This window comes from Stigmatopora argus, chromosome 12, assembly GCF_051989625.1.
Source record: "Stigmatopora argus isolate UIUO_Sarg chromosome 12, RoL_Sarg_1.0, whole genome shotgun sequence".
NCBI classification, from domain to species: Eukaryota; Metazoa; Chordata; class Actinopteri; order Syngnathiformes; family Syngnathidae; genus Stigmatopora; species Stigmatopora argus.
This window is the reverse complement of record NC_135398.1, coordinates 16,400,714-16,424,846: the sequence shown is the minus strand read 5'-3', so window position 1 is coordinate 16,424,846 and position 24,133 is coordinate 16,400,714. Positions and strand designations below refer to the sequence as shown.

The 24,133-nt window shown below is 40.3% G+C and overlaps 1 protein-coding gene and 1 long non-coding RNA gene across 6 annotated transcripts in view; one reads left to right on the top strand and one right to left on the bottom strand.

Annotated features, from left to right (window-relative positions):
• Positions 1–22,941, top strand: part of LOC144085518 (caspase-8-like) — a 54,652-nt gene extending 31,711 nt beyond the window's left edge. For 2 of the 5 annotated variants that reach the window (XM_077614862.1, XM_077614866.1), the window contains 8 exons: positions 435–564; positions 5,802–5,857; positions 5,929–5,977; positions 6,060–6,121; positions 6,211–6,322; positions 11,084–11,211; positions 12,162–12,553; positions 22,620–22,941. In XM_077614862.1, coding sequence (XP_077470988.1) covers positions 435–564; positions 5,802–5,857; positions 5,929–5,977; positions 6,060–6,121; positions 6,211–6,322; positions 11,084–11,211; positions 12,162–12,553; positions 22,620–22,794 — 1,104 coding nt within the window. In that variant the 3' untranslated portion in view covers positions 22,795–22,941. Of the gene's footprint in view, positions 1–434; positions 565–5,801; positions 5,858–5,928; positions 5,978–6,059; positions 6,122–6,210; positions 6,323–11,083; positions 11,212–12,161; positions 12,554–18,340; positions 19,364–22,619 lie in introns of those variants that run through there. The other 3 variants (XM_077614863.1, XM_077614864.1, XM_077614865.1) reach the window with 3 other exon arrangements.
• LOC144085522 (uncharacterized) lies at positions 10,289–15,242 on the bottom strand. The gene is made up of 2 exons (XR_013304170.1): positions 12,150–15,242; positions 10,289–10,736 (listed from the first exon to the last, which is right to left on the bottom strand). It is a non-coding gene; the product is annotated as an uncharacterized LOC144085522 (long non-coding RNA).
• Positions 22,942–24,133: the final 1,192 nt, after the last annotated feature.

Below are 24,133 nucleotides of genomic sequence, written 5' to 3'. Positions count from 1 at the left end.
TTGCGCGATGCGATCAAACAATTGCAAACGGAGTTTGCCACATCGCACAATACAAGCAAACAATTGCAAACCGAGTTTGCCACATCGCACAATACAAGCAAACAAATGCAAGGCCAGCTAGTTAGCCTATCTTACATTCCACGATCTTAACAAACAATTGTAAAGCCAGTTTGGCCAGTCTATCTTACCTTTTATGATCTTAACAAACAATTGTAAAACCAGTTTGGCCACATGGCGCGACATGAAGAAACAATTATTAAGCCAACTGGCCAGTCTATCCCACAGCAGTCAGTGTCACCTGACTGAACTGGATGTGTTTTGTAAAGAAGAATGGTTTAATAAAATACCTTCAACCAGAATCCAGACCCTGTTTACCATTCTTTCCATTCCACACACTCTTTATACATGCTAATTTTGTTTTCTGTAAATTCTAGACAGTGCTGGATGTGTTTGTTGAATTGGAAAAAGTGGAGTTTCTCTCGCAATCATCTCTAACTGAGCTGCATTCAACACTGATGAAAGTGAATCCACAGCTGGCCTCAATTGTCGAAGAATACATGCAACGTATGGAATATTTAATGTCTCTTATGTTTCACTGTGTATATATGTACCAACTCCACTATATATATACCGCATTTACTCGCATATAAGCCGATACTGTCATTTATTTCAAAATAGAGAAGATATAAACAGATAAAACGCTAAACAAAATTAATTTTGACATCTATGAATGAAATTCATGAGAAAAAAAAACGCATCTTGCATAAAACGCAAAACGTTTGGTGAGGTCGTGGCGCAGCCATCTTAGCGAAGTCGGGGCATGGCCATCTTAGGGAGGTCGGGGCATGGCCATCTTAGGGAGGTCGGGGCGCTGACGTCTACATTTTTTTGCCAGACGCGAGTAACCTTGATTTTGAAATAAAACAAAATTCCACCTTGATTTTTTTTTGTTTTATTTCTTGTTCGAAAATGACAACTACAGTAATACCTCGATTATCGCGGCTAATGGCCCCCCCACGAAAAGTGAAAATCCGCGAAGTGGGGTCACCCTATTAAAAAAAATATATATATATATATATACAGTGGTACCTCGACATACGATCTTAATCCATTCTGGTACTGAGATCGTATGTCGAGCTTTTCGTAACTCGAGCGGACGTTTCCCATTGAGATGAACTAAAAACAAATTAATTCGTTCCAACCCTCTGAAAAAACACCAAAAACTGGCTATTGGATTGGAAAAAATGTTTTATTTCTTCTAATTCGCCATCTATTAACAAAGTAACACATAACTAGTGGTTTAATAGTAATAAAATGTGTTTAATAGAAGTAAAATTGGACGCATTTCGCGGAGGGTAGAGACAACAACATACACGGAGGCGGAGGGGGGTGTTCGGGGGGACTTTATCCACGGCACTTGTAAACGAACAAACAAATTTAAATTAACTTGGATTAATCCATCAATTTCGTCACACGCAGTTTCTGCGTGTGATGACAAGTAGGCTTTTTGTGTTGTGGTAATGACGACATGGCCTATGTCCGATTATTATTATTATTAATATATACAGACACTCAAACATACGTTTAATGTAACTTTACACAAAACTGAATTCAAATTTTGCGTTAATCTTTTTTTTACCTTCGTTTTCCGGGTTAGCGGTTTGCCACGCCTCCACCCTCACGTTCCCTATCGATGGGCTGTTTGCTGTTGTATTTCCTTCAAAATATTCCGAAAATGATGCACACAAATGTCCTCACAATAGGATAACCCACGACCACTTGCCAACGAGAAGTACAGTCTTGAATGAGCGATTGCGGGAGCTAAGGCTAAGGACAGAATAACAGGAAATGCAATAGCTGCGCTTACCCACGTATTGATTGTGGGTAATGAAGTTTTATACTGAGAAAGGGTGCCATTGCCTATGGGTGTTGTGTGCACGAGTATAATTCATTACCCAGAAACCCCTCTTTTTGCCCGCGCATGCGCGTTTCTTGGTCGAAACTCGTTTGAATAAATCGTTCAGTGCTCGTAGATATCGGTTACACACGAAAGAGATGCGGCAAAAAAAGACAGTGCGCTACAATGATAAACAGCCTCTCATGTCATGGCCACCTGGCTTGGTCGCATCTCGAAATTTTGATCGTATCGCGGGCGAATTATTCGATCGAAATTTTCGTCGTACCACGAGCTGATCGTAAGTCGAGGTACCACTGTACAGTAGTACCTCGACATACGAGTGCCCCGACGTACGAGAAATTTGAGATACGAATAAAATTTTGAGCAAATATTTACCATATTTGCACGACTATAAGGCGCACATAAGTCTTAAATTTTCTCCAAAATAGACAGGGCGCCTTATAATCCAGTGCGCTTTATATATGGACCAATACTAAAATTGTTATCACGATAAAAAATAAATCCGTCGATAGGACAACTACGGCAAGCAGCCCCCGACTCTACTATTTTCCCGTAGATAATGCATACCATACGAGTCGTACGGTGTTTGTAAGGGGAATCATAATCATTTATAAGGGCAGTTATCGGCAGAGGTTGACAGGTATGATAATGTACTGCGCAGTGATTGCTGGGATATAGAGTTCTTAATACACCCAGTTCTTCAATACACCCAGTATGACGGCGAGCACACTAATTTGGTGCTCGCCGTCATTTCGGCTGTATTTACAAAAGAAATCCTGCCGCTAGATGTTGGCGTCAACGGAGCATTCAAAGCTAGACTGCGAACTATATATTTATATATATTATATATATTAACTCGGAGCATGGCGTCATTCCCGGAGGCTTGAGAACTACAATCGCTGGACATCGGCATCAACCAGGCTTTCAAAGCAAAGTTGCGAGCAGCATGGGAGCAGTGGAGAGGGGACCCGGCGTTTTGGAAGACTCATTTGGGCAATTGTTTAATTTGGACACAGAAAATGAGGACTTTGATGGTTTTGTGGGTGATGATGACGTGAGTACATTGTAAAATGGCTAAATAAAGTACAACCGAACTCAGTTTTGCTTCCGTTGCCTTTTTAAAAACGTGTTTTTAGCGTGCGGGTGTAGCGTGCATTTGGTGCATGTAGCACCAAATTAGTGTGTTCGCCGTTGTAGTATATTGATACTGTTAGTGCAATGTTATCACAGCCGTCAACCTGGGTGTATTGACAAAAGGACTTTATATCCCAGCAGTCACTGCGCACCGGAAATAGCGTCTGGGGCCGCTTCCGTAGCCAGCGCTATTACGGTTCGAAATTCATTTATAAAATATATATGCCATGCCTGGCTGCGTCTAAAAGAACGGCGCGTCCTTTGTGTGTGTAAAATACAGAAATAGCACTCGTTATTGACACTGTGGCTAAAAATACGATGCACCGAATAGTCGTGAAAATACGGTAACTTGAGATACGAGACAACTTTTGATATACGAGCAGACAGCGTATGCGAGAGGCTGCTCATAAGAACATCATGGGTACTGTCTCCCTCTCCCCAACTCCCTCGTGTAATGCCTCTCGATCTTTGTGAGCCTTGAACCCTGGCTTCTTTAGTTCGTCCTTGAACAGAAATGTTCAGGACTGCATTCTCTTCCAAAAGAGGCCAGTTTCATCCATGTTGAAGATTTGCTCCGGAAGATAGCCATTTTCCTCAATAATTTTAGGGAAAACATCCTCAACATCACGCCGCGCTGTTGCTTCGTATGCAAAGGCCGCCTCTCCAAATAACGACACGCTACGAAGGCCGAATCGCCACTTGAATTTCTCGAACCAACCCCTGCTAGCAACGAAAGTTGTATGTGGTTGTTGCGGGATTGTCTGGCTTGAGGTACCAGGCTGGGGAAGGTGTTCGTCGCGCGAGCGTGTGTATGCGTGTCCGTGAGGTCTGGGTGAAATGGAAACAAGACCGTAAGTCCGATTTGAATGCGGTTTCCACCAAAAGTTGGCAAATGTAGGGATGCATAGTGGCCGATTTTCGAATTTGGACTCGAGTTTTTCAGAAAATCGATATTTGTACCTGGGTGTCGCAAAAAGTGCAACTTTGGGCAATTTTTTCAGTACTTGCAAAACTTTCAGACCACTCTGTTTTGTAAAAGCACCATGACGAGTACAACATTGCATGTGCATCATTTTCCAGGTCATTCGTATCGTCTTGCAATCGATAAAAACCCTCGATGTTGGACACTTCCAAAAACAGCCATTTCATACGAATTGGATGCCATTTCCACATTTTACGTCCGATTTTAATGCGGTTTTCGACTATAGTTAGCTTCAATAGTGAATCGTGTCATGACATGGCCCGATTTTTGAATTTCGCCTTTGGTTCTTCAAAAAAATCGATTCAAACCGATCCAGAGGTCGCATTTTTTTACCTTTGACCCAGTTTTTTAACACATGCAAAACTTTCAGACCACAAACGATTATAGTTTTTGCAGCACTACGCAGGCGCACTTGCAGCATTTATCTGCTTTTTGAAGGGGGTTTTACCGTCAAGCTACGAAACGACAAAAACCCTTGATTTTGGACATCCTTAAAACCTGCTTCATGTTTTCTTTCACTTTTCAGGGTCCCCATGAAAGAGAATTCAATTTTGACATCTCATTTCATCTCATTTTCTGAACCGCTTTATCCTCATTAGGGTCGCGGGGGGGGGGGGGGGGGGGGGTGCTGGAGCCTATCCCAGCCGACTCTGGTCCAAAGGCGGAGGACACCCTGAATCGGTGGCCTGCCGATCGCAGGGCACAAGGAGACGGACAACCGTACACACTCACACCCATACCTAAGGACAATTTAAAGTGTTCAATCAGCCTAGCATGCATATTTTTGGAATGTGGGAGGAAACCGGAGTACCCGAAGGAAACCCACGCAGGCCCTGGGAGAATATGCAAACTCCACACAGGTGGACGTGACTTGGATTTGAACCCAGGACCCCAGAGCTGTGAGGCCGACGCGCTAACCACTTGCCCCACTGGGCCGCCCTCCATTTTGACATGTTCCTCAAAGTCAGTGGTGCTCAAACTTTTTTTTCCGGGCCAATGGCAAAGCTCAGCAGTTACTATGTCTGCTGATGCCAGTAAAAACCCAAAGTAGTGTAGGCAGGTGGTAATCATGCTTGGACACGCGTTGGCGCCGTTTCCCAGCTCAAGTCCAATATCAAATTTGATTATTTTTTTACGCTTTGGCTTGATTGAATTGAACTGCTGAATTGCTTCTCATATCATATCTGTACATTTTGCTTGATTGATTTGAAGTGCTGAACTTCTGTATCATACCTGTACATAATTGTATACACGTTTTCTGTGCTATGCGTGTAACTGAAATGTTCCTTTCTCATCTAACCCATTTTTCAAAAGAGAATTTTTGTAGCACAACAACTGTGTTTTGGTTCTAAACAAGCAGGTGGGACCCCCAAAATCGAGGATTTTTTATAGATTTTTAGCAAGACGACACGATTGACCTGGAAAATGATGCACGTGCAGTGCTGTTCTCGTCATGGTGCTTTTACAAAACAGTAGTTTTGATCTGAAAAACGCTTTGATTAGTAAACTTAACTGGGCTTAGGTTTATATTTGTATTAATTCATTTTGAGCGGCAGGGGGGGACTAATAAGCTACAAAATTGTTGGTACCAATGTTATCGGAAAACCTCCAAATATCATACAAGAGTCTTAGTTGATCTGACAGTAGGATTTAGTATTACTCTTACCGATTCGGGATTTTTCGCCTCTCAAATTTTGATCCCTATAAATTAGAAATACTGAAATTACTTGGTTTTTTTTCAAATTTGTCAAATCATTTCACTTACAGGGGCATCTCTTCAGCCAGTGAGTCAACCTTCTTCTAATCTTAATGTGAAATTCCAGGTGTGTATCCACCTGTTCACTGGGTAACACCAACAGGAAAATGTTTCATATCCTGTGATTTCTTTTGGCAGCATGTAACTATCTCCCATAGTGTGTCCTCATCTCAGACTCCACCCAACTGTACGTCTCTTTAAAATGCACTTGTCAGGAGTTATTTCTTCTATACGTGCTAGTGAGTGCTGACTGTTTTGTTTATCCTTAGATCGTAGCCTTCTATCCTCAGATGCAGAAACAAACACCCAACCAACCTCACTTTCTGATCAGGTTTCTATACACACATCCAACAGCTCAGAGTTTGTTCATTCCCTATCAGTTATGATCATCTTATTTATTTATGTGTGCTTGTGTCGCAGGCAGAGTACTACGCAATGACTCACATCCCTCGCGGCCTGTGTGTAATCATCAACATTGAGGAATTTTTGGGAAAGGAGCTGCAAAAAAGGCCTGGAACGCAGGAGGATGAGAGTGTGTATTTTCAAGTCATTAATCTAAACTCAACAATTAAATAATGTTTTATTTTCAATGAAATTTGAGCCTCATCACATATTTGAGCCAGGTAGCTCCTTTGTCGTTACACGTTTTGCATTTGTTAATGAGTTTGGTAAACATTCTGCCAGCCAAAGCTATATTAGTACCATTCATTTTCAATATCGCTTATCCTGACAAGGGGGGTCAACTATTGGCACCAGGCAGGGGACAACCTTTCGTGTGACATAATGCAGCTAGTCTCAACGGAGAATATTGCCTATACGTAGTTAGATAGGATAGGGTCCTAACTTTTAACCTTCTTGAGGCTAAATGACACAGAACCTGGATAAATGAATGAATGAATATTTTGCAGCGGCCTGGTGGGCAAGTAGTGAGCGTGTTGGTCTCACAGTTCTGAGACCCAGGGTTACGGCCAGTCGTACTGCCTTACAATAACCGCACGCCACTTTCTTCTCTTCTGTTTTTAGATGAATCACAGGCCCTGCTTTTTCATTTCATTCACTCCACTAATTTTAAATAAAGAACACCGTGACGACAAACGCCAGTAAAAAGAGTTATGTTCTGAGAGGCTCCAACCCGAAGTAAATCAGGCCGCAATAATGTTACCAGGATAATTTCAAAATAAAATAACGGATACAGGAAATGCATTTACATTCAGATGAATTTCGTAACCTGAGAATTTCGTACCTAGAGGCATTCTTAAGTAGAGGTATGGGTGTATATATATGTATGTATCTATCTATATATATATATCTATCTATATATATATATATATATATATATATATATATATATATATATATATATATATGTATGTATATATATATATATATATATATATATATATATATATATATATATGTATATATATATATATATATATATATATATATATATATATATATATATATATATATGTATATATATGTATGTGTGTATATATATATGTATGCATGCAGTGCCATGGCCACCTGGCTTGGTCGCATCACGAAATTTTGATCGCATGACGGGCGAATTATTCGATCGAAATTTCCGCCGTAAGACGAGAATTTTGTATGACGAGCGGTCGTATGACGAGGTACCACTGTGTATATGTATATATATGTATCTGCGTGTGCATGTGTATGTATATATACAGATGTGTATATGTATATATAGCATATACAGTCGTACCTCTACTTACGAAATTAATTGGTTCCAGAACTTTTTTGTTACTTGAAAATGTCGTATGTAGAGGTGTACTTTATATGTGCATTCTCTAATCCGTTCCACGGTCTTCACACAACTACCAACTAAACCCTTTAAAATTGGTCAAAGTGTCCCAATTTTGAATGAAAGATGCATGGAAGCACACAAAAATGAGAAAAAAATTATAAGAAAATGATTTATTTATGTGTTAAACGCATACAAATTCTATCAGTGTTGAAACTTATTGGAACAAGATGAAAGGTATGCAACAGAGAGCACACAATCACTGTCTTGTTTTGGGTGGATGTGTGTGTTTGCTTTTCTCCTATTCTGTCCCTTTGGGCGGCGCGTAGCAAGTTAAACCCTGTGGGTCGGGGACACAACAGGAGAAAATCAAACACACATACATCCACCCCAAACTCAAGACATTGACAACCACACGGACACATAAGCACCCGTCTTATACCGTATTTACTCGGATATAAGCCGCTTTTGTCAGACACAAAAATGATGACTGAAATGAGGGTATGGCTTATATGCGCATAAAAACACGACATGCATGAAACTGCAAGTTGACGATGATGACACGATGACGTCACAACAAAATGGCGCCGTGACGTCATGACGCAAGGCAATGCGGCCGATTAATTCCAGATAAAGAAAAGAGAAACAGATAAAACGCTAAACAAAAGGTATGTTGACGTCTATGAATATAATTCAAGGAAATAATAAACCGTATCTTGCATAAAATGTTAAAAAACTCACGTTCCCGTCACTGCTCGCTCGGGGCACGGCCACCTTACCATAGGTAAACGTGCTCAGACTGGCCAGACGTGAGTACACTTACTTGTGTCTGCTATTGCTCGCTCGGGGGGCCCCCATCTTACCGTAGTTAAACGTGCTCAGACCATAGCGTTTAGCATGTCAGCACATCACAATAGTTAAGGCTGATCGAAGATCTTGCGGTCGATCGTTAAAATATAAACCTATGTGGTGAAAGCTTTGGAATCTCATTATACTTGTATAATGACAATAAAAGCATTCAATTCAATTCAAATCAACATGCAAACTCCACACAGGTGAGACGTGACCTGGATTTGAACCCAGGATTGTACATTTGTGATTATGAAATAAAACAAAATTCCGCTTAGATTTTTTTTCTTTTTGTCTTGTTCAAAAGTGACAACTATTACAGTAATATGAACCATCAGAAAAAAAAATCGACATTTTGACATTAGAAGCAATTTGGCCGCCACATCTTAAACTTCTGGTAAGAAAATTGTAATTTATGTCCTTAAAAAGCATTGGGTTCTCATCAGGATAAACTTTTTTTCTTTTTTCAAATTGAATAAGGCATATTAACTTATGATATTGACCCTAATAATATGCTTTTGATTCATACAGTATCTCAGAAATTCCACCTGTGATGATTTTTCTTAAGATTTTCCCTTCAAAGTGTATTCCTATTGTAACCATAAATATGGAGGTGAAAATTGAGAATCAGGGGGCGGCTTATATGCGAGAAATTGTAAAATTCAACAATTTTAAGGCAATTTTAGGGGTGCGGCTTATATGCGAGTAAATACGGTAAACAACATTAATCATTAACAAACATTACCCTTTTATGATTTCTTTGGAATTTAATTTTTCACCCGTTCTATTAGTCGCTACTGGTTCTTACCTGCTTGGATTTTCCCTTTTGCCGTGCTGGTTGACGGACGTTTTGAAAAAAAACTATCCAAAGACGATTCCCTTTGACGGCTTTTAATGATGTTTCTATAATGCAACAGACAAATGTCGTCAAAGTGGGCGATCGTGGACACTTTTTCTGGATAGTTTTTTCTTCCACGAAGACAAAAAGTTCGTGAAATATCTCCAGCATTTCTTTGATTTTTTCTGTTGCAATGCTCGCTGCTTCCTCCTCGTATGCCTTCTCGTTTATTCCTCCGTATTGTTGAGTGTTCCACTAACTCTAGAGAGTCTGTTTTTATGCCCCTCGACCACTTGATTGGCAGATCGACCTCACAGTCCTGAGATAGACTATTTTGTCCCACGCTGACCACGTCTTTTCATTCGCATTGGTAATTTTCTTGGGAGGCATGATGATAAAAACAAAAGCAACTGCTTATCCACAAACTCTACAAAAAACACCGTCAGAACTCCGTGACAATGAACAGCGGTGAAAAGTACATGAGAGAGAATCTTGAAACAGTGGTTGTTGTGGGACAGCCAATGAGAGCCCAGGATAGAGTAGAGAGGTTTTAAAGTGAGAATCAATGCATCCGTGACAATATTTCCAAATAAAATAACGAATAATGAATGCATGTACGTTTTGGGGGTTTTCGTAACTTGGATATTTTTCTGATCTCGAGGCATTCATTTGCATGTAAAATGCTTTCCTAACCTGGAAGTTTTGCACATAGAGCCATTCGTAAGTAGAGGTATGACTGTATTGTGAAAAGAGTGCGACTTATAGTTTGAAAAACACGATACGATTTGAATTGATGAATTTGAATTGTTTAATTTACATCACTATTAAAAATCTTTATACCGTATTTTCACACCTATAAATAGCCTGATAGGCGGCAGTCTCCGCTGCGGGTATATTTTCTGTTTTTTGTCAATACATATAGGGCGCCTCGTTTGAAAAGGCTCTAGCATGACACTAGGCTAGCGTATGTTATGCTAGCTGCTAGCGTAACTATATTATGCTAGCTGCTAACGTGTTTTTTTTAAAGACAGCATGAGCAAAACTAAGTTTGATAATGCTTTATTGAGGTAAAAGGTACACTATGATATAACGAGTTCAGTGTTCAACATGCTAGGCTCAACTGTCAGTCAGAGTTGTGTATTCCGAGAACTTGATTCCACGTTTGGGGAAAGCTCGAACAACAGTGCTTGCCGACACTTGAACCCAGTCATCCACAATCCATAGGAACTCGTGACATGCATCACTCCCACGCCTTTGACTCTTCGCTGTTATATCGGCATCGACAATTCATTCCAAATCATCACGTAACTTGTGCGACACTGCCTGCCCTATATTGGGCATCCGGCATTCACGCTTCCGAGCTGCTAGCAAAGCTGTTAAATTGTGTTCCATCCATGGCTTCAGTCCATTTTCCAAGCGTTCACACCCAGATTCTGTTGTCATTCACGTCAGGCATTTCCTCTGTGGGCAGGAGGCGGGGTACACCCTGCACTGTTAACCACAAAATTGCAGGCAAAAAAATAGTTAATTCTTTAATGAAACACAAACTATATTAAAACTAATATTTTTGTTTGAATAACAATGCATAGCGTGTCTTTTGAAAGCTACCTTAATATGAAATAGGTGAGAAACCTAGTGCTCTTTTTGTTTTTTGCCAATAAGAGCCCATCAAAAGTGTGCATTTCATTAAAAATGGCTGACATATACGCATGTTTGGATATTTAAAGCCAAATATTTGAATTTTCAATATTTTCCTGATGGGTGTCATTCAAAGATATTTTAATGGATAAGTCAATAATGGCCACACAAGTCAAAACCTTTTCTTCTGTATTCTATAGAAACTCTTAAATTGCTGTTCTCCAGATTTGGCTTCAACGTGATTGTGCATAAGAACTTGACAGGAGAAGATATAAGGACTGAACTAAAAAAACATGCTTCAAGAATTTTTTCAAAGGATGATGCTCTGGTGAGAAAGATCAAATTTATATACTCTGTACCGTATTTTCACGACTATTCGGCGCATCGTATTTTTAGCCACAGTGTCAGTAACGAGTGCTATTTCTGTATTTTAAACACACAAAGCACGCACCGTTTTTTTAGACACATATATATTATATATTATATATGGATGAACATCGAAACGCAATAGCGCTGGCTACCGGAAGTAGCCTATTTCCGGGTTCCGGTGCGCAGTGACTGCTGGGAAATATAGTTCTTGCACGCTGCACCCACACGCTAAAAACACGTTTTTAAAAAGGCAACGCAAGCAAAACTGAGTTCGGTTGTACTTTATTTAGACATTTTACAACTTACTCACGCCAACATCACCCACAAATCCATCAAAGTCCTCATTTTCTGTGTCCGAATTAAACAATTGCCCAAATGAGTCTTCCAAAACGCCGGGTCCAGCTGTTGTAGTTCTTAAGCCTCTGGGATTGACGGCAAGCTCCGAGTTATTATATATAATATATATATATAGTTCGCAACATCTAGCGGCAGGATTTCTTTTGTAAATACACCCGAAATGACGGCGAGCACCAAATTAGTGTGCTCGCCGTCATACTGAGTGTATTTAAGAACTCTATATCCCAGCAGTCACTGCGCAGTACTTTATCTATGGGAAATAGTAGTCTGGGGCTGCTTGGCGTAGTTGTCCTATCGACTGATTTATTTTATTTTATCGTGATAACAATTTTAGTATTGGTCCATATATAAAGCGCACTAGATTATACGGCACCCTGTCTATTTTGGAGAAAATTTTAGACTTTTATGGGCGCCTTATAGTCGTGAAAATACGGTACATTTAGATCATTTTTACATAACCCATATTTCTTCGTGTTTTTTTTGGGGGGGGGGGGGGTACCCGAGTAATTTTCACCGCAATAAAACAAACTGTGCATTTACATTTGCGTTTAGGTTGTTTGTGTGCTCTCCCATGGAGAAAGTGGTTGTGTCTTCGGGAGTGATGAGAATAAGGTGTTCCTTCGAGAATTGACTCAGCCCTTCACAAGTGGAAATGCTCCCACTTTGGCAGGGAAACCTAAATTGTTCTTCATCCAAGCTTGTCAGGGAAAAGGCTATCAAACCGGATCCCAGCTGTGCCCCCCAAACCTAAGTCAAAGAAGTGAGGACAGACACAGTAACCTGGAAACCGATGCGGCTCCCATCCACGCCGAAACAGTGGCTTCAGATGCTGACTTTTTGGTCGGCATGGCCACTGTGCCAGAATGCAAGGCATTCCGAAACAAGAGCACAGGCTCCATCTATATCCAAGAGCTTTGCAAGCAGCTCCAACAATCTGCTGAGAGGTGAGATTGAAACATTTTAGTGTTTTTGATAATAATTACATTATTACAGTAATCCCTCGAATATTGCGGATAATGTAGACCAGACATGGCTGCAATAATGGCAAAACCGCGAAGTAGGAAAACCCCTATTATTACTACCATACTACATGTTTTCGTGCCTATACAAGTACATAAGCACAATTATAATTTATCAAATACTACTGTTATTAGTATATGAAAAGACTAAAGTATTATTATCTATATATAATCTATTTTTTTTAAATACTTTAAATGCTACCCACAGCAGAAATAGTTCCTCTCCACTTGATATAAATTAAACAAAACAGCTTAATGGGATAGAGGTTCACTCGCCTGACTACAGTGCGGGCAGGCGTGGGCTCAATTCCCGCTGGTGGCGGTATGATTGGGAGTGCGGATGGCCGTCTGTCTCTCTGTCTGCCCTACGACTGACTGGTGACCAGTCTAGGGTGTAGTCTGCCTTTTGCACGAAGACAGCTGGGTTAGGCTCCAGCAACCTCCCCAACCCTTTCGAGGATCGGCAGTATGTAAGATGAATGAATGAATGAATGAGCTTAATGGGAGTACCATAGAGGGCATATATTCAATTTAAAAACAAGTGTTTAAATCTCCAATTCCTCCTGCAGAGTTCAAATCTTGAAGAGCAGCCCCCTCTCAGCGAGGTACATCTTTGCGTTTGGGATGAAACAGTTTGTGAGGCCCTTCGTGATCCAGGCTTTCCAGTTGCTTATCCAGTGGACAGGCAGCAAGGCTTTGTTCTTGTTTTTTAAAGCATGAGGACGGTCAAACATGTAGATTAAGCCAGCCAGCAGTATCCTCACACATGATGAACGTCAGGCGATCTGCATTATCTTTTAGTTCATCTTTGAATAAGAATTTCCAAAAAGGCCAACTTGCTCCGGAAGATAACCAACCATTCTCTTGAATTATGTGAACTCTTCCTGAACCTAGCATTTCGCTGCCTCACAGTCTGCCGGCCGAAGAAGCTCGGTCGCGGCTCTAGAACGAAACTGAGGTACATCTTCATTGTCTTTGTCAAGAGCTAAGCTATCATAAAAGGTCTTGGCTTTGGTTCTAATCATGTTGTTATCCAGAGGAATCATCTTTTCCCAATAGGCCATTCTCCATCTTAACCATGATTTTATTCTTCCTTCCGAAATGGAATCCGAAGAAAAGGCACGGCGTCCGTCTCCTTTGTTTTATTTGGCGCGCCATTCTTCTTTTGGATATGCACCCAGCCTTGAGTGCCACCCATTTCACCGCCAAAGAAGCGCTGCCCTGATTTCTGCTATTTTCACCGCCATTTTTCATCTCCTGTCTTCCGCTTGCGATTTTCACAGCCAATTTTCATCTCCTGTCTACCGCTTGCAAGTTTCAGCATGAATTTTGACATTATGCAGGACGTTTAAGAGGAATTTTCAATGGCGATTCAAAATCCATACAATTTTCGGAGAGGCTCTGTGTAGTGTATGTAAAGTATTTTGAAGAAAAGGCACAATATTGTTTGTATTATTTATGCATCATTCTTCTTGCATTGTGAAATTTAGCTTCTTCTGCGCTGAGTGCCACCCAATTCAGTGCCGAAGACGAAGGGGTTGCCCTGACTTTCGCCATTTTTCATCTCCTGTCTTCCGCTTGCGAGTTTCAGTGTGGATTTTGACATTTTTATGGACTTTTTTTATACTAAAGTATTTCCTCGCATATAAGCCGTCCGCACGCATAAGCCGCACCCTAAAAGTTACGTTGAAATTTTCACCTCCATACTCATGGTTTTAACGGAGTACAAATGTGTTTGAAGGGAAAATCTTAAGAAAAATCACAAGTGGTATTTCTGAGATGCTGTATGAATCAAAAGCACATTATTAGGGTCAATATCAATATTTGTAAATGCAAAATATCAAATTATTCAATTTGAAAAAAGAAATAAGTTTATCTTAATGAGAACCTGATGCTTTCTAATTACAGAAATTACAATTTTCTTACCAGAAGTTTAAGACATTGTGGCAGCCATATTGCTTCTAATGTCAAAATATCTCAATGCTTTCGATGGTTCATAATACTCCAAAAGTTGTCACTTTCGAACAAGAAACAAAACAAAAAAAATCAAGGTGGAATTTTTTTAAATTTCAAAATCAAGGCTACTCGTGTCTAGGTCACCTCACTAAGATGGCCACGCCCTGACCTCGCTAAGATGGGCGTGCCCCGAGCGAGCAGTGACGGGAACTTTTCGCGTTTTATGCAAGATACGTCTTTTTTCATGAATTTCATTCATAGACAGCAAAATAAATTTTGTTTCGCATTTTATCTGTTTAGCTTTTCTATATTTTGAAATAAATGACCGTATCGGCATTCGCTTGCGTCATGACGTCACGGCGCCATTTTGTCGTGACGTCATCGTGTCACGGCGCCGTCAAATTACAGTTTTTTGCAGATCGTGTTTTTATGCGCATATAAGCTGTACCCTCGATTCATTCATATATTGTTTTGTCTGATAAAAGCGGCTTATATGGGAGTAAATACGGTAATGAGAAAAAATGCAATGTGCTGAAGTCAGGAATGTTGAGGCCGCAAAGTGGTGAAGGATCACAGTACATGGGTTCAATGTTCCCTCTAATTTTTTGTTGGTCTGAGCAGAAAGACAACCTCCCTGAGCGCACTGAGTACCAGTGTGAGCGACATCATCGGTACTCTGATGATTCGCCTAAAGACGTTTCGCCGACGGACGTTTGACAGACGGGCAGGTCGCTGAATGGACGTTCCGCCGAACGTTCATTCGGCCGAACGGAGGTTTCGCCGAAACGGGATTCGCGCGCTCGCCCCGCCCCCGGATCGTGTGCGTACAAGTTTTTCAACCTCGGCCCGCAGGCCATATACGGCCCGTTAGGATTTTTAATTCGGCCCGCCGCCGGTGTTGTCCAAATTATAGTAAAAATCAATGTTAGTCTACCATCAATGGCAGCCCGGGAATAAGCACTCTTGGGCGGGCATGGCAGTCCGGGAATAAGCACTCTTGGGCGGGCAGATGTAGCAGAACCGAGCCGTAAAATGACAGCAATCGGGTCAAATCCATCCTAAAACAGCATTTAATGATTAAATACAAATACTGGAGCTCTTTGGACATTAGAACCTAGCCCAGGGAAGTGAATTCCTCGGTAAAATGTCGCGATGATATCGCAATGGAGGCAAAAAACGTCTATAGACGTCCATCCGCCAAACGGCTCGAAATGCTCTCAAATTCGGTCAAATCCAGCCGAAAACAGCGTTTAATGATTAAATACAAATACTGGAGCTCTTTGGACATTAGAACCGAGCCCAGGGAAGTGAATTCCTCGGTAAAATGTCGCGATGATGTCGCGATGGAGGCAAAAAAACGTCCATATACGTCCATTCGCCAAACGGCTCAAAATGCTCTCAAATTCGGTCAAATCCAGCTGAAAACAGTGTTTAATGATTAAATACAAATACTAGTATTTGTATTTAATCATTAAACTAACAAATACTAGTATTTGTATTTAATAATTAAACTAACAAATACTAGTATTTGTATTTAATCATTAAACGCTGTTTGAACGAACGTTCATTCGGCGACCTGTCCGTCTGTAAAACGTCCGCCGGCGAAACGTCTTTAGGCGAATTTTTCATGTAAAACATGCTGTAAAACACGAAAAACATGAGTGGACAGAGCTACTGCCACTGGCTGCCGCTTAAACAGCGCCATAATGGGGAAAGGGGTAAAAAAGAAAAAAAAAAATCCGATTATTATTATTTTTTTTTTTACTGCGCGCCATATGATTGCTGCTGCGCAGAGAAGACGAGAGTAGTGCGCAATTGCGCACGCGCGCACCTTAGAGGGAACATTGCATGGGTTTGCTTGTGTCATACCTATCTTAACATGTGGCAATCGTCAAATTACCCCCAAATCCCAGATTCCTCGACTTCAATATAGCCATCCTACGTGGAGGCATGGATTAACAATACCCACTGCATCCGTCTATCCTCCGGTCTGCCCACCCGTAAATACCAGATGCGCTAATTTTAGGAGGATAATAAAAAAGACAAAGACTAACTTTTTTTGCCTTAGTGAACAATTAAAACAAATTTACCTAAATTAGATAAATAGATTTAATGAATTCAAGGATTGAGTCACCGCTCCCTATCTAAGGGCTTCCACAGTAGGGCACCGTTCCATACTTTTCATCCTTTTTTTGTAGTTACGTCCATAACCATGTGGTGACAGGTGACCACATGTTTTTCTTCTAATCTCTGTCACAATACCAAGGCATTCCGGTCACCCACAAACTGGATTTTATTTTAGTGGGAGGGGGGTTGGAATAAGAGATTTTACACAAAATCAGAATTGGGAAGAATGAGAGAAAATGACCAATGGAGAGAAAAGTGGATGAAGCATACAACATGCTTCTGGTAATGAAAAAAATGAGGCAAAATTAATAATATTGGGAAAGAAATTGATAAAATAATGCGCCCACTGACACCCAATGGCCATTGGTTGTAGAAATCAACCACATTTTGGTTGACAACAGAGAAAGTACTACTTTTTTTTTGTTAGGTTTAGCATTTACTATCGCAATGCGAAAGACCTAAATTCAAACCTATATACGGTCATTCGTTTGGGCCCCCCTGATCCTTTTCAAGATTTTCCTTTATAAATCATTGTTAGGATCAGCAATTTAAGTTAAATATATCATATAGCAGACAAACAGTGATATTTGAGAAGTGAAATGAAGTTTATTGGATTTACAGAAAGTGTGCAATAATTACTTAAACAAAAGTAGGCAGGTGCATACATTTGGGCACCCCAACAGAAAAATTACATCAATAATTAGTCTATGCTCCTTTTGCAGGAATATCAGCCTCTAAATGCTTCCTATAGCTTTTAATAAGGGTCTGGATTCTGGTTGAAGGTATTTTTGACCATTCTTTTTTACAAAACATCTCCAGTTCAGTCAGGTTTGATGGTGTCCGAGCATGGACAGCCTGTTTTAAATCACACCACTGATTTTCAATAACATACAGGTCTGCGGACTGAGATTCCAGAACATTGTACTTGTTCCTCTGCGTGAATGCATTTGTAGAATTTGAGCCATGCTTAGGGTCGTTGTCTTGTTAGAGTATTCAGCCCTACCGCAACTTCAGCTTTGTCACTGATTCTTCTTGAACATTGTTTGTAAGTATATGCTGATAGTGACTGCAATCCATGCGACCTTCAACTTTAACGAGATTGCCAGTACCTACACTGGTCACACAGCCCCACAGATTGATGGAATCCCCACCAAATTTTACTGTGGGTAAGTGTTTGTCTTCAAATGCTGTGTTCTTCTCCCGCCATGCATACCGCCCCTTTTTATGTCCAAATCATTTCATCAGTCCACAGCAGCTTATTCCAAAATGAAGCTAGCTTGTCCAAATGTGCTTTAGCATACCTCAAGCAACTCTGTTTGTGGCATGTACACAGAAAAGGCTTTTGCCGCATTACTCTCCCAACATCTTTGTGCAAAGTGTGCTAAATAGTTCAATGATGCACAGTGACACTATCTGCAGCAAGAGCATGTTGTAGGTCTGTATAGCTGGTCTGTGGGTTGATTTTGACTGATCTCAAAATCCTTCGTCTCTGCTTGTATGAGATTTTTCTTGGTCTGCCACTCCGAGCCTTAACTAGTTTCTCACAGTGGAAACTGAAAGCTGAAATCTCTGAGCTAGCTTTTTCTATCCTTTCCTTTAAACATGATGTTGAATAATCTTTGTTCTCAGGTCATTTTACAGTTGTGTTGAAGCTCCCATGTTGCCACTCTTCAGAGAAGATGCAAAGAGGGGAACAACTTGCAACTGGCCACCTTAAAAACCGTATTTTCACGCCTATAGGGCACACTTAAAAGTTTCAGTCGGTGCGACTTGTGTGTGCACTAAATTCAAATTTTTGTATGACTCTGATCACTTGACTAACTGGTTTCATTTCTTGCCGTCACGCTATTTACTGCGGTCAACCCAGTGGACTTTCATGTTCTCTTGCTCAAATGAGCAAACTTTAAAAATAGCCTGACCGCCTACTCCAAGCTTTACGGTAAATCTATTCAAAACATCCCAGGCAAGTGGGGAGGCAGTTGACTTCCCATATGATCGTCGCGCTTTTAACCGTCAAAAACACTCCCAATAGTCAAATAAACAACACCTTATAGCGATGCACAGGAAAGGCCTCACGTGAATGACAACAAGATATGGTGAAAGCTTAGAAGATGGACTAAAGCTACGGATGTTACGAACGGCTTAGGAGTGATGGGTGTCGGATGGCAAACAGTAGTTCCATACAAAGACTGGCATGCAGCATCGCACGAGTTACGTGACGATTTGGAATGCATTATCGATGCAAAGTGTTGGCGAGCACTGTAGTTTGAGCTTTCGTCAAAGCTGGAATAACTATTACGAAACCCCACGGTGACAACTCTGATCCCGACAATGAGATGTAACCCAGCATTGTTTGTGAACTCGCCCAATAAAACAAAATCAAACTCAGTTTTGCTCCTGTTGCCTTTTTAAAGCGTACGCTGGCATGCATGCTAACGTATTAGTCACGATGCCACGGCCATTGCAGCGCGTCCATTCAGCCGAAGCACATTTTCCATGGGCAAAAAACAGAAATTGGACCAGCAACTGAGACAGCACCCTTTCAGTCGATGCGCCCAATAAGCGTGAAAATACGGTATTCTTTCTCATGATTGGCTTCACCTGTGTATGTACAGTTGTGGTCAAAAGTTTACATACACTTGTGAAGACCATAATGTCATGGCTCTCTTGAGTTTCCAGTTATTTCTACAACTCTGATTTTTCTCTGATAGAGTGATTGGAACAGATACTCCTTTGTCACAAAAAACATTCATGAAGTTTGGTTCTTTTATGACTTTATTATGGGTGAAGAGAAAAAAGTAATCAAATCTGCTGGGTCAAAAATATACATACAGCAGCGCTAATATTTGGTAACATGTCTCTTGGCCATTTTCACTCCAATTAGGCGCTTTTGGTGGCCATCCACAAGCTTCTGGCAAGTTTCTGGTTGAATATTTGACCACTCCTCTTGACAGATTTGGTGCATTTCAGTTAAATTTCATGGCTTTCTGACATGGACTTGTTTCTTCAGCATTGTACACAAGTTCTCAATGGGGTTTAAGTCAGGACTTTGGAAAGGCCATTCGAAAACCATAATTCTAGCCTGATTTATCCATTCCATTACCACTTTTGATGTGTGTTTGGGGTCATTGTACTGTTGGAACACCCAACTGCGCCCAAGACCCAATCTTCGGGCTGATGAGTTTAGGTTATCTTGAAGAATTTGAAGGTAATCCTCCTTCTTCATTATCCCAATTACTCTCCGTAAAGCACCAGTTCCATTGGTAGCAAAACAGCCCCACAGCATAATACTACCATCACTGTGCTTGACGGTAGGCATGGTGTACTTGGGGTTAAAGGCCTCACCTTTTCTCCTCCAAACATATTGCTGGGCATTGTGGCCAAACAGCTTGATTTTTGTTTCGTCTGACCACAGAACTTTCCTCCAGAGGGTCTTATCTTTGTCCATGTGATCAGCAGCAAACTTCAGTCCAGCCTTAAGGTGCTGCTTTTGGAGCAAGGGCTTCCTTCTTGCACGGCAGCCTCTCAGTCCATGGAGATGCAAAACACGCTTGACTGTGGACACTGACACCTGTGTTCCAGCAGCTTCTAAGTCTTGGCGGATCCCCTTTTTGGTGCTTCTCGATTGAATCTTCACCCTCCTGACCAATTTTCTCTCAGTAGCAGGTAATAGCTTGCATTTTCTTCCTGATCGTGGCAGCGACAAAACAGTGTCATGCACTTTATACTTACAAACAATTGTTTGCACTGTTGCTCTTGGGACCTGCAGCTGCTTTGAAATCGCTCCAGTGACTTTCCTGACTTGTTCAAGTCAAGGATTTGCTTTTTCAGATCCATGCTGAGCTCCTTTGACTATTCCATTGTAACGTTTGTGGGCGCTTGCATCCAATGAGCCATGTTTAAATGCCCTCAGAGAAGTCACCAGCTGTAGTCACTCATAATCACTCACAAGAAGTTAAGAGGCAATGCTATGAAGCTCATTTCACTGACACAACTTTCTAAGTCACCAAAATTGCTAATTCGTGTTGCTGTATGTATATTTTTGACCGAGCAGATTTGATCACTTTTTCTGTTAACCCATACTAAAGTCATAAAAGAACCAAAATTCATGAATGTTTTTTGTGACAAAGAAGTATGTGTTCCAATCACTCTATCAGAGAAAATTCAGAGTTGTAGAAATAACTGGAAACTCAAGAGAGCCATGACATTATGTTCTTCACAAGTGTATGTAAACTTTTGACCACAACTGTAGGTCAAGGGTCAACGAGTTTACCAGAGGAATTTTGTATTTCAATAATTAGTGCTAAAGGTATTCAAATCAATAAAACAACAAGGGTGCCCAAATTTATGCTCCTGCCTACTTTTGTTCAAGTAATTATTGCACACTTTCTGTAAATCTTATAAACTTCATTTAACTTCTCGAATATCACTGTGTTTGTCTGCTTTGTGAAATATTTACCTGAAATTGCTGATTCGAACAACCAATAATTTATAAAGGGAGATCTTGAAAATTATCAGGGGTGCCCAAATCTTTTCATACGATTGTACTTTACAAGTAATTCTAGATCTCCAATTTTCTTTTCAAAGATGTGTATTTTTTGTCAGTATCGATGTGAAATGGATATTAAATGGTATTCAAAATGGTCTTAAAAAGTCTCCAATTTTGCTTGTTGAAAGCTGCTGAGATTCTGCTTCCATTGCTCTGATCCACCGTGTACCAGTGTCAGAGCTGCCAACCTCTGTCGACCAAATTTCAGGAGTACCCTTGTCCCATTTCTGGAGTTTTTCCGGAGTGAATGAGATTCACGCAAAATTGATATAAAATGTAAAAAAAAAAGTAGGACAATTTATATCAAACTTATTATCATGTTTTTACATTCATTGAAATATTGTGTTTTTGCAAACTATTGAAAAAGTACAGCATATTGAAAATGAATTTATCCTTGTGTTTGGGTCCTTCTACGTGTGTTTTACAGTCAGTAATTCCCCCATGTGTCACCTGAGGTCGCACATGAATCTTGTGCAATGTGCAAATGTTGGTCCTTTTGGAGACGGCTTCAACATGGGGTATTTTGTTAAATATGAACCAATAAACTTCTGCGAGTGTCTAGGTTTCTTATTAGAAGTTTCATCCAAATTGCCATCCATTTTGCACTTGACCCGAGCATACTTACCAGTGCTGTGTACGCCTACGTCCTTTAGAACAATCTTGGTAATGATAGGATTTGTTTCAAAATAAGACTGGTGATTTAGTCAGCCTTAATAATACTTACTTCCCTTGTGAAAAAATCAAAAATGAAAATGTTAAAGTGATAGAGGCTATCAATGCAATCGATTACAAATTGATTGGCACGCTGAAGTGGCACAAGACGAATCATTTGTCAGAACTTGTAATTCGGATGATTCACAATGCACTCGTGTTACCAAATTCATCCGGTTTACAGTGCACTTGAATCAAATGTGGAAGTAATATGCGGAAGTTGGTGTGAATTTCGAGGCATTTAAATTGGAAATTCAGTACTTTTCCGAAATGGTTGCTTAAAAAAATGCAAGTGACATTTTTTAATTATTTCTGGAGTTTAGGGAGGTTGTCCAGAGTCACAGAGTTTGCGTTGTTTATCCAGGTAAACCTCGGAAATTCCAGAGAAGTTGACAGCTCTGCTGTGTACACAGCACACCATAAATGTCCCCAAAACTTTATATTGTGAATTTCTTCCTTATTGAAAGAATTTTACTGATATATGCAGTACTAGACGTCAGACAGTGAGATTTATGTTAATACAAAAAGGATGGTGCTCTAAAAATAATCTACTACTTCATGCGCTTTTATTGATTTTAAATATTGTTATTGTGATATTACACAAGGTATTCTATAAATACTGTGTGATGATGTGTTTTTTATTTGCAGCCAAAAAAAGGAAGATATTCTCACTGTTTTGACACGTGTTAACAGAGAAGTCAGCAGAGGAGTGTTTCTCAACCACAAACAAATGCCGGAGCCCAAGTATACCCTCACCAAGACACTTGTTCTAAAGTTTGTCGATAGGAAGTGGATGCAACTCGCCTCATCATTGCAGTCATGAAAGAATATGCTGATGTTTACAAAGATATGAATAGCTCAGCTGAAATGTTCTTTTAAGATCTTAACAATCATACTGGTGCGATTTGAAAATGTGTCATGTCACTAAATCTCGTGGGAAAAAAAGTTTAATAAAAAAGTATCTGCTGTATTTAACTTTCCTCAAGCCATCTTAAAGTATCTCATGAATATCCTTCATAGACAAATTCTACATTTATTATCAGTTGACTACATATTAACAATAAATATTCTCATATTGGTAGGATGATTGGACACTCTAAATTGCCCCTAGGTATGGGTGTGAGTGTGCATGGTTGTCCGTCTCTTTTTGCCCTGCGATCAGCTGGATAGGCTCCAGTGCCCCCGCGACCCTAATAAGGATCAAGCGGTTCAGAAAAGGAGATGAGAAAAATTAGATATTTACATACATTTGAAAATTCACAGTAATCTAATGCCACTATTCTGCTGCTTTACTGCAGAATTGGATATTGGATAACTTTATTCATCCCGTATTCGGGAAATTTCATTGTGAGTTAGACAGTACAGTCGCAAAGGCCGCAGAACAACAAAGCAAAAGCACAAAGTAAAAAGCAAATCAAAGTAAATGGGATCATTAAGAATCACCAAATCAAATCATTAAGACAGAAAAGCAGCAAAAACACAAAACGAGCAAGAGTAGACGGAGCTACCGCCACCGGCTGCCACTTGACCGGCGCCATCTTGGTTTCGGTAGCAAAAACGGATAGTCAAAAAGACGTAAAGTTGGTCAAAAACTGGAACCACACACAGGAAGTCTTTACTTTATACTTTTTACTTTAATGTTTTTTGGTATAATGTGCTGTTAATGTTTGTGAATGCAATTATTTCACATAAATTCACACATTAAGATAAAGTTCCTGTACACATGTATTTAAAATGGCTGAATGGTCATGATTCGCTCCAAACAAATAGCATTAAAAGTCCAATGGCACAAAACTCCTCTTTTTCAAGTGTCATATGCATAACAAGCAAGTCAAAAAAGTGTAACCTAGTTTTAAGTTTGACATACAGACGCTCCCCTACTTACGAACATTCAACTTACGAACAACGGTACATACGAACATGTCTGCAAATTGCGTTTAAGTCCAAAAATGTTCGCAAGTCCAATTTTGTTTTTCGCGTCTTTTTCGGAGTAGTACTTCTTTCCGCCGCTAATACCGACGCCTGGCGCTGTGAGAGCTCAGCTCACCCAGCATCTACCTTCTTCGTTGCAATGCGGAAGTGCGTGAATGTATCTCCAGTGTGCAAAGAACCTTTTTCATTTGTATCATTAAATATCTCATGCATCCATTATTGAATATGGT